This window comes from Pieris napi, chromosome 15 (assembly GCF_905475465.1).
Source record: "Pieris napi chromosome 15, ilPieNapi1.2, whole genome shotgun sequence".
Classification (NCBI taxonomy): Eukaryota; Metazoa; Arthropoda; class Insecta; order Lepidoptera; family Pieridae; genus Pieris; species Pieris napi.
This window is the reverse complement of record NC_062248.1, coordinates 12,342,167-12,355,924: the sequence shown is the minus strand read 5'-3', so window position 1 is coordinate 12,355,924 and position 13,758 is coordinate 12,342,167. Positions and strand designations below refer to the sequence as shown.

The window sequence follows — 13,758 nt, the reverse complement described above, 5'->3', positions numbered from 1 at the left end:
TATATATATTTTTTGACGTTCATAAATGTACATTGTGTTAGCTTCCTATATGAATAAATGATTTTGACTTATGGTAGTAACATAACCTATTAATTGGTGAATTTCTGCCAACGTTTGTTCGACAATGTGGGATGTGAAAACATCTTCGATTGTGTAAACGACTCCCGACCCGAGGAACTTGTATATATGTATCTATTGTATATAAACGTTCTTAAATTTCCGGTCAAGCACAGTGAAGTAACCTAGGCGCGAAAAGTTTTTAAAAGACTTAATAAAGAATTACGAAGAGAAAATGATAAAACTTACTTTTCAAGAAATGTCTGATCCGCCGAGCGTTACGAAGTCGACACGTGTGCCGACGTTTGATCCCGCAATTTTAAACGTTCGCTTCGCTCGAATGTCTATTTAAAAAATACTTATCCTTTCGAGGCTCGGATCTTTTCTATCTAATAGAAATAGAAAATCTGTAACTCGATGAGCGGAGGTAACAGACCATAACTCATGTTTTAAGTGATAATAAACCTCGCCACTTTAATACGGCAAGTTTTGTTTAAAAACTTTGTCGATTAGCAGCCAGCGGCGGTAGCTCGCGAGTATTGATTAGGTATTAATCGCTAAAGTTGCGAACGTACGGAGAGTAAATTCCTGTTGCCTACACGCGTGGACCAGATGCGATAAATCTTTTTTCTTCACTATTTTGATTCGATAGGAGCCTATGTCGGTGTCTCCTTTGAGCCTCCCGTGTAGAGTGTTCAGAGATACATCGCAATAGGTTCGATGCAGGCCTAATCCTGTTTCACATGAGGAAATCTATTGATAGTAATCCTACAGCCGGCGACATCCCATTCGCTCGCCAGTGTCTGCACTTTGTCGTACATTTCCTCGAGCTTGTTGGAAATTCCGCTTCGTTTTAATGCAATTCTCAAAACGTAAGCTACTTCTTATATCCTCTTAGACACGAACATCTAATTTTTAGCTATTTTTTATTACTCTCCATGATTTCACATCACGATTGGTTACCGCTGGATTCACGCTAGTCGAGTTGACTAACACCTGCCAGATGCGATCAACCAAGTAGGTTTTACTTGGATGATTCGGTGTTCCCTAAGGTTCCATAACACTTTAACTACATGAGATGTATGTACCTACATAGGTAGTGTCCAAGAGCAAGACGCATGCTAAGTCTCGGTAGGCGAAACACATTTATAGCATACATACAAAAAACGCAAATATCTTTCATTATTAAAAACGTTAAGTCGTGATACCAGATTGCGGTTAAGTCGAAACGAGATGAGCCCCTGCACGCCGCCATTGGCTGATCACGCGTCGATGTGGAAAAGCAAACGTGGGAACTCGTCGGGAGCCCGCAAGAAAATTCATTAGGCAACTGGCAAAGCGCGGTATTACTAAAATCTTCGAGCTCGGCGCGGAAATAATTAAAATAAACTCAATCCACAGCACGCGTAATAATATTAGTATAATCATTTTATTTGTAGAATATGCTTTTGGGTACAGCAAATAATTATTCTATTAACTGAACACGCAATCTACAAAACATTAGTCTCCAACTATTTTTGGTGAAACATTTTGAAATCGGTGGAGATGGAGGATGCATTTTTGATGCTGATTATGATTCGATACGATTATTCACGATAGACAGACCCTTTTACCAGACAGTACACATTATTTGTTAATCTCGGATAGGTACTAGCCTATTTTAAATAAAAAGTGCGTGCGTACAAATGCATATATGTCATAAGTGAAACTTCTTTGTAAATTAATTATTGAGTAATAAGGCTGCCCAAATCCCATAATTTAATTTTGCCAGTCTTTCTATATTAATGAATGATACTAAGGCTAATTAAAAACCAGAACTAAAATTAGTTGTTATGTATATAGAAATACCACCATAAATATGGTAACAATAATATAACAAATTAATTATTACATAATTGCTAACTTATGTCCACATTTTCTAAAATAGCCAACTGGGTCAAAGAGGACTTGGTTCTGTGCCCTTATAAAAATTTAAAACCAACAATAAAAAACGGAAACTTAGTTACTTAATAAAATAATAATGATATGTATTAAAAACAACCATCGGTGTTCAAGTCTCAATCGCTTTCTTCTTCGACAAACACGCTGCACATCTTCGTGACGTTCCGTAAAAATCTACCCTCATGCGCCTAAAGAAGTTTCACTTCAAAAATAAATAATATTATAAATAAGTTTGCTTTTACCCGGGATGCCAACGTTTCGATCACGTCCGGTTCTCTGTAGACGCTGATTGTGTCCCACTGGAACTGTCTGTGGAATGTGATCGCATTCATATATATAAACTATATAACTGTATAATATAGCTACCAAGATAAACAATAATACATAATAAAAAAAACTAATTTCGTAACAAAAAAATATAATTCACGCGGGAACACCACGCAAACACATCAAGGTGTCAAACCATAACATATAAGTAGCACCCGTTCACGAGTACTAGTTATTTGCAGCCATCGGCCACCGCCATTTTGTTGATACAGGGACATCCCGACGCATGGGCTTTCAAAGATTATTCATATTTAATGCACGAATATAAAATATTCACATTTGTATGAAATAATTAAAGCTTCTTTTTATATGAAGAGCACACAACAAAACCATTACTTATTATTTGATGTGCCACTTCTGGACAGGTAGCAGTGGAATACTCAGTTTAAGGCGTTCTTCTTCTAAGGAGACGGCTATCACGCCACACGGCTTACTCTCTTAGCCGCCGAGTATCTAGTCAAAGTGCTTTCATGTAATAACACTTACAGGCATGGATCAGCGAAGCGATCACAGCCGTCACTAGATCTCGTAAACTTGCTGTAAAACTATTTAACGACATGTTTAGCGTTATCACTACAAGTGTCACCGTTTTATGACCCCCCTCTTCCCCCATTTCGTACACCCGACTGTAGCCCCCGCTTCCAGGAGATGTTCTTTCGTGAACTCACGTCTCGTCGTATTAAATAAAGGAATATTATGCCGCATTAAAATACGTTGAATACGTTTTTTAAGTTAGCCTGAAACTGTCTGCTCTCAAGTTCGGCTGAAGTTCTTTTCAAGCGATGAGAGCGAAGATAACTTTTGAAATTTAAGAAAACTCTCAAGATTGAATCATTTAGCGATTAACTGCTTTATAGCCGACAGGGTAGGACTTGAAATGTTATACTTCTTCACTTATCAATAATTTAAAAAATACATTTGAATTAAAACATCAAAAAATAATGTTATGTTTTAGGTACCTATTGTTGAGTATTTTTGTGAATCATTAATCAAATGTAGAATATAGCGCAACGTTATATTTTCTATTTAAGTTTTGATTTATTTTGCATAATATTTTAGTTAAAGTGTTTTACTTAATATTATTATAAAATGTTCACCGTCTTGTGCGGCTCTGTCGGACGGCAGTGAAGGCATTGAGTTTGTTTAACTTTGTGCGCTCTCCCACACCTCTCGACTCACGAGACGTTTTAACAATTTATAACCTCCCCATTCCACTGCACTTCTCTGCATCGAACAGATTTATTTATTTACTTATTTTATATGTTTAAATTTAGTGTTTAAAGGAATTGCTCCCTGCATTATTATTTCAATTAGTCAAATTCGTAAACTGAATTCAATTATTGACGAGTATAAATAAATAGATAAACAATTTGTTGTTATTTGGTAGTTAGTCAAAACGCGAGGTCGCGCTGGAGCGTTTTTAAAAAGAATAAAATTTTATTTTTAATTAATATTTAATCAACCGGTTACATTGGTGATTAGCTTAAGACTAACTTAATATCTAATAATCGAGACTGGGAGCTAGACAGTCCGTCAGCATATTTCATGAGAACACGCGTGGGCGTTTCCGTTTAAAGATTAGGAAATATGTCTTGTGACTGTATAACTCCTCTCTCCTTAGAATCGAGATTATCCTCAGGGTTTGGATGATCTCGAATATTCTGTTTAGGTTGAAACATAATTTTCTTAATTCTATTTTTAAATGCTAATAAAATGACACATGTCATGAGTAAAAAACTTATTACTATATTAATTATACCAAAGAACCATTGATTTAATTCACTTTCACTAACACTTGTAGGAACACTATTTTTCACCAAAAGGTTTAAGAGCTGAACGTCTGCAAGGTCAATTCCATCTAAATTCAGACGCTTGTTCTGTGACTTAACTTCGCTGGAGATTAACGGTAGGTTTACAATTGGGAATCGGGTAAACGCGATATCGTTTCCCTGGTGTTCGTGTCTTTTCAAGTTGAAATCCTTGATTCTTATCGAACAATCATCATCTAGGGTTAACAGGTAAGTGCCCATTAATGGCTCATGTGAAACGTCGTTGTCACACATTTTAGATATAATGGTTTCTATTCTAGAAAATATTATCCAATGATTTTGTTGTACGAAATAAATCTTGACATCTTCGATTAGAACGGGCACAGGACGACATGAAGATGTGTTGGGGGAAAAATTCATTAGTGTAGTAATACATTCGTCCTTCAATACCGGTGCAGTTTCAAATTCAGGACATAAAAATCGGTTTTCATCTATTTCTTGGCATGGTTGTGAGAGCGGCTCGACTTTCAACCCTTTCACTAGGACATAGGGATACTTAGGAAGGATAATGTTAGATATATTATTACTATTACTATGCACTGGTAAAGGTATTAATTTGTAATAATTATAAAGTTCATTTTTAATTAAGGGTACGTGCATAATAAACTTTATCTGATTTTGTTTGATATACGCTTCCATCTCAATATTCAGTTCAATTTTTACAATATTTTCAATATTCACTGGAAATACTAAATTATACATAGATTCTATTTCTTTTAAAATTGACAGTAATTCCTTAGTATCAATAATAGATTGATGTAATATTTTAATCCTAGCAAAAGCGAGAGCTGTTTCAATTTCATTTAGTCTTGAGTAAATAGTTTGAAAGTTATGGGTAAAAATATTATAAAAATGAATAATTTCATTGCTCATTTGTAACATTTTAGAATTGTTTAACCTGAGATCTATGTCCTCAAAACGTTCTTTAATTTGAATGAAATTATTCCTTGTTACATTAATAATTTTTGTTACAGTACTCATCATTTCGGAAACTATGGTTATTTTATTACTAATAGCGTCCTGTCTAGTTTTTAATTTATTAATTAAATCTTCATATCTGATAGCATCTTCATTATCAAGATTGCCAGTTATTGCTTTAATGAATGTTCCAATAGGATTCAATAAACCACGTTTAGATTTTGAAGTCGGAACTAATTGTTTATATTTTTCCACTGTTATATTCATTATGAAACTAGTTTGTAACTGTACTTCTTGGAAGTGCAAATTGAATAGGCTAGTGTCGAAACAATTTTGGACTTCGGTTTTAAGTGTTAAGAAGTTATTTATATTTAGTTTTAGTTCGTTGTTGATAGCTTTAAAATCTAAAATCTTTATCACGGTCCATCTGTCGTAAGCTACTACTGCTTGACCTTCTTTAATGGGTAGGAGGCCTGGGTTTCTATTAATCTTTTGCAGTTGAAGGGCCTGGCTTGGTGTCAGATGTACCAGCAGGAGTAACAACCTGTGAAGGGCGTTTTAAATCTTTAGTATGTAACTTAGTTTTTCGTTTAAGAGTTATCACTGGAATAACGTTTCTATGAATTGGACCCGATACTCGAGCCTTTATGATAACGAGCCTTATCCTTACTACGTCGCGTGTTAACTCTTTTTCTAGATGATGAGTCTGCGTTTGAATTTTTCTTTCCATTTTTGAAATTTCCAACGTGTTAGTTTAGTATTTGATTTCTTTATACCATATAAATAAGACCGGAAATGTTTTATTTTTGGTACCAAATGAACCGTTGCACTATAAGGGAAAAATGATTTTTTTATGACGTTATCTTCAAAGAGTTTATTTATCTGTTTTTCTATCTCTTGGTTTTGAGAAGCAGGATGTCTATATGGTCTAATATAAATGGGGTCGTCGTTAACTGTTCTAATTTTGTGTTTAATCTGATTGGTGAATGATAAAGGAATTTTATCAGAATAAAATATATTATCACGAAACTCATAACATTGTTTAGAGATTATGTTACGTTCCTCACTATTCATATGATCTAAACGAAGCTTGGCTTTTAAAACATTATCATTTGTTAAAGTTTCATTTATAAAATTACTTTTACAAATTTCATTATTTTTTGAAACTGAGACTTTAATAGATTCTTTCAAAGTAATTTTAAATGGTTTCTCAGATGTATTTTGTATTTCGGTGGTTGCAAAGAAGTTTTCACATGTAACGATAGCATTTGGCATACGAACGCCATTACTGAAATTGTCCTGTTCTACTTTGTCATCTCCATTTTGTAGATTAGTAGGGGTTTTAATTTTTGATTCTGTTCTGGGTTCAATTATAGCTTCGTATGGAGGACTATATAATATAGGTATGGCAGAACCAGTTGTATACAGTATTTGATTTTTCATATCAATGCTAGCTTCTAATTCCTTTAATAAATCTGAGCCAATTAAACCATGATATCTAGCATCTACATCATATACATAAAATTTATGCATTAAAGGGCTATTAAAAATATACGGCAAAGGGATGTATACTACTTCGTTATGTGTACTTCGAGCATGAGTGCTAACCACTGTAAATGGTTCATAGCTTTTATATTCATTAAGAAATTGATTTACTTTAGAAGGACTGATAAACGAACGACTACTACCAGTGTCTATAAGAAATTTTGCGTTTAGTTCCGGAATTAATATGTGTGGTAATTTTAAAATGCTATCACAATAGTTAAGATTTATTATTTCGGTATATGATTCGAGGCTTCTCCCTGAAAATTTACTTGCTGCGAATCTATTTCCTTGTTATCTTTAGAATTTTCTTGATTTTCTAATAAATTAAAATTTTCACACACGGTTGTTTCGTTTGATTCATAGTTATCATAATCGCTATAGTCGTTGTAATAATATGGTTCGTAATAATATTCAGAGTCATTAATCATATTTTGTCTTATCGGTGCGGTTCGCATAGAAACGTCTGTGTTAACTGGTTGTGGATTCTTTTTTTGATGTGGTATATCGAACCTAGGACCCTGCTGTGGCTGGTAACCAAATTTATAATTTTGTTGAGGTATACCGAATCGACTATTACTTTGAGGTGAAATTCCAAACCGATAATTATTTTGCGGGGGCATTCCAAATTTAAAGTTATTCTGTGGTGGTATCCCGAATTTAAAGTTGTTCTGTGGTGGTATCCCGAATTTAAAGTTATTTTGTGTGGGCATTCCAAACTTAACGTGATTTTGTGGGGGAATTCCGTATTTTAAATTATTTTGTGGGGGAATCCCGTAATTAAAGTTATTCTGTGGAGGCACATTTGATGCTAAATTATTTTGAGAGGAAATGCCAGGTTTAAAACTATTTTGAGAAGGAATACCAGGTTTAAAATTATTTTGTTGAGGGGATGCACTATTCTTCCACAATTTATTTTTAATAGAATATTGATAATGAAAATTAACCTCTTCAGTAACAACACTTAATGCACTCTCCAAATTAGTACAGCCCTTTAGACGAACGATACGTAAAAGATCTTCAGATAAATTATAAAGGAATACATTAAGAGCCGTATTATTATAAATGATTAATTTGGCTGCTTTAATACTCTCATCGGTTAACCTATTAACCTTCGAGGTTAGGGAACTTTTAACACTTTGTATTCTTTGACAGAACTCTATATATGATTCTCCAGATTTAATTTTTAATGATTCTAATTCTATTGCTATACATTCTTCTGAACGCGGGTCGCCGAAATGTTGAGTCAATATATCTTTAAAATGATCCCATGATGTAATATTTTGATTTTCACTTAATAGCGTTGCCGCTTTACCCACTAAGCGACTAGTTATTGCATGAAATAAGTATAAATTTTGGGCGGCATTACCTTCGACTCTAAATTCTTTTATCACATATTCACTTTTTGCAATAAATAAATTTAGTAAGTTTTCTGTCCCATCATATTTGGGAATCAAGGACAATACCTCACTTGGTACAAATCTATATGTTTCCATTGACATTTTTAATCTTTAATTTTTATATATAAGAATACAATATAGTCACTTACACTTCTTTAAATTACTTATATAATTTTTGAATTTGCAATAAATCCGTACTAATTAATAATATAATTTTTTATCTATCTCTATATTTAACCTATATTATATTGCCTATTCTTGTGCAATATAATTTTGTTTTATCTATCTATATATTTAATCTATATTATATTGCCTATTCTTGTGCAATATAATTTTAAAACTACAGTTCCTAATCTAATTACACTCTGAGTACAATTTTATTCGTAGATTTGGTACGAAACAAAATCAGATAATGTAATAATATATAATATGTGGAATAAAATGAAATTTTTAGCGGGAAGTGAAAAGGTTTACTCACCGCCAGCCCAATTCCATTCTTCCTGAGTCACTAATCACACACTGCACCGGATATTATTTTAATGCTCTTCTATTTGACTTATTTATTTGATTCGCGGATTTTCACTCTGCTATTAGACAGTCCACGGTATTTCAAGAACTATGAAAATCGATTTGAGTATTTTCAATTTAGTTATATACTCGCGGGATGTGAAAATCCTACCGGCTGCGCCAGTCAAAACGCGAGGTCGCGCTGGAGCGTTTTTAAAAAGAATAAAATTTTATTTTTAATTAATATTTAATCAACCGGTTACATTGGTGATTAGCTTAAGACTAACTTAATATCTAATAATCGAGACTGGGAGCTAGACAGTCCGTCAGCATATTTCATGAGAACACGCGTGGGCGTTTCCGTTTAAAGATTAGGAAATATGTCTTGTGACTGTATAACTAGTTACAATTTTTTTTAAATTATTACATACATTATAACGGATTTGTATCGAGAAGGTACTTGTTTTTGATGGAAACGACGGCTGAGGCGTCATTGATATCCAAGTGTCGGGACGCTAATGGAGGCAGAATTGTCACGATATAACATTTATTTTCCCTACACCATCCTGCCTTAGCAAATATTTATAGTACAACAATGGATAGCTTCTGAGGCTTTATAATTCGCAATCGCCCGAGATTACACCACATTAGAGAAAGCAGGCGGTGAATGTACATTTAGATTTATTAATTTTGCATAATATATTTATAAAGTGTGGCATTTGCAAGTTTCGTTATAAATCGTTTTGATACAAACCTCTCTCGCAGAACGGAAAAGACATGAGATTATGTGTTACGTCGTCCGGCCGCACTTTGCTAATACGATGTTCACACGATACACTTGTATGTAGACGTAACAAAAACATTATTTGATATATCTGTTATCGTGCGAACGATAAATGAAGATTTATATCGACTGATGCTGATTTCAGTTAATTCTTTTTAAATACCTGATCACTTTGTTCGCCATTACCGAAGCATGTAAATAAAAATTATAAATGTACAGTCTTCTGAAGAAAATCACTTATCTAACAATTTATGCATTATGGACCCACTTAGGTCGTGTCGTGTCAGCATGACACCATGTAGAATAGCAGTCTGAAAGACACTCGCGCATCTAAATCCTCACTTTAAACATTTCATACAAAGTCGGGTTCGTTTGAGCACATTATCGAGTTATAATAACTGAACCAATTTTCAAGGATTTTGATTTGTTGTATATCTTCTTTCTTCGTATATTATTAAAACAAAATGAAAAATTTATAACAATATATAAAAAAAAATACAAAATGAGTTTCGTAACTGTAAACATTTAAGTTTATTTAAGTAAACTCCCCTCAAATTAAAGAACGTACTTAAATAAAGGTTCCGAATCGACCAGATAATATATTCACAATATTCGGATAATGGCTTATTTTAGATTTTAAAAATGTAGAATAATATCAGTAATGAAAAATGATTGGCTAATTTATAAATATTTATGCATGAGTTCAGAAATTTATTTTTTGTAAAAATAAAGAGAATATATATCAATCTATTTAAATATGCAACAAATCAAGGCACATTGTAACACTGAGTATTGTATTCATTGTATTACTTTAAAAAATCATAAATTAAGTTCGGCTAGTCTGGAACACGACATTTATCATTCTGTACCTATATATAAACACCGTTTATTCCTTATTATCTGTGCACCCATTTTTGGCAAAGTCCTCCAAATCCTACCATTTCTGTCTGCCCAGCGCCACTCTCTGCCATGTGCCTCATTATCCTTAATTAGACCTGATTAATTTAAACAAAAACAAAAACATTAATATTTAGTTACAAAGATGTCAATATTAACCGATACCATGTGGTTCTCCTGCTGCCAAATATATAGGTATGTAGGTACCTAGTTCCAATAATAGGAAATAAATCTGTGTTAATCGTTAAGTGTTTTTTTCAAATACGGCTGACAAAAAAAAAGAAATAGAAAATCAGAGAAAAGTCGTCATAATTTTGGTTGTAATTAATGATTGCAAATTTATTAAAATCTCGGCGAAATTTTCGGTGCTAAGGTGAACCGAGTAAATGGAATGTGGACGGGAATATTTTATTTAATTTCATTTTGTGAAGTGACAGCAGCGCAATATTGATAAAGACAGCCTTGTCTCCTTTTGTAGTTTGTTTCGGGAACAACTCGCATAAATATACCTTCGTATTCACCATTTTGGCTGTTTGGATATTTGGATACTGAGATTTATCTACGTATTGCAAATAAAATACTCGCTAAAATCTGTGTGTGTGTCTAATGTTCGGTTTATTATATATTACATAAATAAACAAAAGCCAAAAACTTACTGCGGAAATTGGCTACAGTCGATCCTACATAAATTACGGTAAATTCTGTTTTAAACCTGTGAATAATAATAAATTTATTTGCTCTGTGATTCGACAAATCCTCTGAATCTTGTCCACAGTTTAGCAATTTAAATACCCCGAAGTTGACCGCTTTGAATAAATCCATAGAAATAATGTTATTGTTTCAACACACCCCAGTCAAACTTCGACCTTCTTCCGCTCTGTGACAGTCGCGAATTGCACATAAGAGCGAATATTAATATTATAACGTAGAATGGAGGTGAAATTCGACCATTTTGAAGAACAACTGCACCCCTCTCTTACAGCTGATACTCAATTAAGCTAATTTTATTCTCCATTAGTGACTATTATTCTTAATTACGGTTAGTTTTATTTGATTTAAGCCAAGTCTTCCAAAATAAGGCTTTTTATTATAAAATCGAAGACCCTCTTTATTGGCCATAGTAGACCATATCAGCTTACTTTATATTGAAAGACTGATGTCAATATTAATTAATTTATGTTTCGACTTTAAGCGCTGCTAATTGCGATACGAATTTTCATATAAGCTAAAGTAAAGTCAAACTGTACCTACCGCTTAGGTTTGGCGGAAATTTGTTTTGTTTATAGCGTATAAAGTGCAATGGGGAGCGATTCAAGTCGGGGAGCGCATTACATTGCTCTCAAGCCTCAATGTTCCAACAATAAAAGGATTTTACTGTAACGCTACCCTGCTACGCTATCGGGTAAGTAGGTAACGCGCCACGACCTCACGTAACATATCGGTAAATAGGCATTATTGATGTCGTACTTTTATACAATACTCAACTAAACCAGCAATTTGGGCGTGTGTGTTCTCTTTCGATAGTGTCTCCTTGTGCTCTATTACTCGAGGATAGCAGGCTTTTAGGCCAGACCAGAATTATCACAAATTAACATAGTTCGCAGTTTATTCAAATCAATCAATCAAAATACGTTTATTCAATTTAGATGCGTCTTAGGGCATGCTTAATGCTTATGAATGTCAAAATCGTTTACAAAATTAGCGAAAGAGAAAGACTACGCCATTAGTTCGCAAAACTACCAGGAGGCCTTGTTCTGAGAAGAAAGTTTTACCCTCCCTCTATATTACAATTATTCAAAGGAAAATGTCATAAACCACAACGTCATTAAAGTTACATAAGTAAAAAGAAATAAAAATCTGTTCTATGAGTTTATTAATTCTGTTCAGTCGGGTACCGGTCGGTTGTTTGCAATTGGATTAATTTTCGTAATGTTTGTGATATGATACATGTTGGATATTGACAATTAATCAGTGATACAGTGTGAGCTTCAGCCTACAGGGCATATATACAAAGCACACAGTCGGTCCGATTGCACGCCGCCACATTCAAAATAGCCAAGACAGCAATGACCATGTTTTCAAAATACCCATAATGGAGTGATTATAAACTAAATATTTTGTATTCAATTTCATGAATAGTGTTTTTAACCACACAGTTGATTATGATCTCTATAGTTATTTAAAACAACCTTCAGCGCCAAATTTGCAAGTACGCGACATAAGCTGAAGTTATACATTATTTTCCTTATAAGGTCCAAGAAATGTTAAGATATTTTGGAATTTTTAAAAGTCATTAAACGGTGGTCTTTAAAAAACAGAGCACACTTTTTTGTATTGAATTGAAGCTTTTGTATCCCTAAAAGTATAAAAATTTGGTTTTAGTACACGATTGAATGGAGTGGTTGCGGCCCAAATATCAGTGCTTCGTTTACTTTGTTTTTTATAGCTTCATCTCTATTGTCTGCACTCTTCGAGCTGACCTCGCCTAACCTATCTTTGTTTAAATGAAAATCTCTTACACATCATGATTATCATGAAGCACGTAACAAAAATAAAAGGCAAACGCAATCCTCATTGTTACCATTTTAGCTGGTTAATACCTAATCAATAAGCAGCAGATCTTTTTCGTTTTTATATTGTGGCATTTAAAATACCAGCAATACAGTATAACAGCTTCAGCGTCTTTTATCAGCATGTATAATCAAACGAACTAAACGTAAATTATTTTTGTTGGGTTGAGCCACATAACTGCTGTGTACTACGTTACCTTGATGAGGTCGTCATCTCGTTGACAGGTGGATTGGTAGTGTGTTCGGAGCTTATTAGAGGCAATAAAACAGTTCATATTTCATCGTCACATTGCGCTCCGCCGACGCCGTCACTCACACTATACAAATTGCTGTCGTGTGCCTTATTACCCGCGAGGAATCGTGTTATCAGTCTTGCAGGGTTTTGATTGAAAATAATTACAGCCAATTTTGTTTCTCTATTATACACTCGTAATATTACTTTACTCATAAAACAATAATACATGAAAACTTAGTACTACGCGTTGTGTAAACTATGACATCATGTACGAAATGAAATGAACAAATATTTCATTTGTAAAGATATCGTTGGAGCTTCGTCTTAAGTTCCTGAGATTCATCTTATAAAATGACTTGAGCTCATGCTGACTTTTGTTGGCTATATTAAAAACAATGAGGTTGAGTTATCATTAATATGTTGTTAAATTTTTGATAGAATATTATATACATTTCTTTTAATTTGGACGTGTAAGTTTATTGTATTTATGATATGGAATATCATATTATGTAATGTATGTATAAACTGTTAGAGTTAGCTATTCGTAAATGAATATACGTACCTAGTTACGGGCCCAATAATTCACTGCTACTGATACGAACATCTGTTAGTCCAGCTAAATTTAATTAATTCAGTGTAAGCTGTTTTGAATTTTGCTAAAACGTTCACACCGTTTTATAATTAATGTAAAAGACGCTTTTTAATGCAGCAAGGTGTATTTTCGTATAATGTGTGCTACTAGCATACATAA

The 13,758-nt window shown here is 33.5% G+C and overlaps 1 protein-coding gene across 1 annotated transcript; it reads right to left on the bottom strand.

Moving 5' to 3' along the window:
- Positions 1-3,712: 3,712 nt before the first annotated feature.
- On the bottom strand, positions 3,713-8,920 carry LOC125056791. The gene is made up of 2 exons (XM_047660078.1): positions 8,493-8,920; positions 3,713-5,616 (listed from the first exon to the last, which is right to left on the bottom strand). Exons 1-2 carry the CDS (start codon positions 8,507-8,509, stop codon positions 3,897-3,899), a joined length of 1,737 nt encoding a protein of 578 aa, XP_047516034.1. The 5' UTR covers positions 8,510-8,920; the 3' UTR covers positions 3,713-3,896.
- Between the last annotated feature and the right edge of the window lie 4,838 nt (positions 8,921-13,758).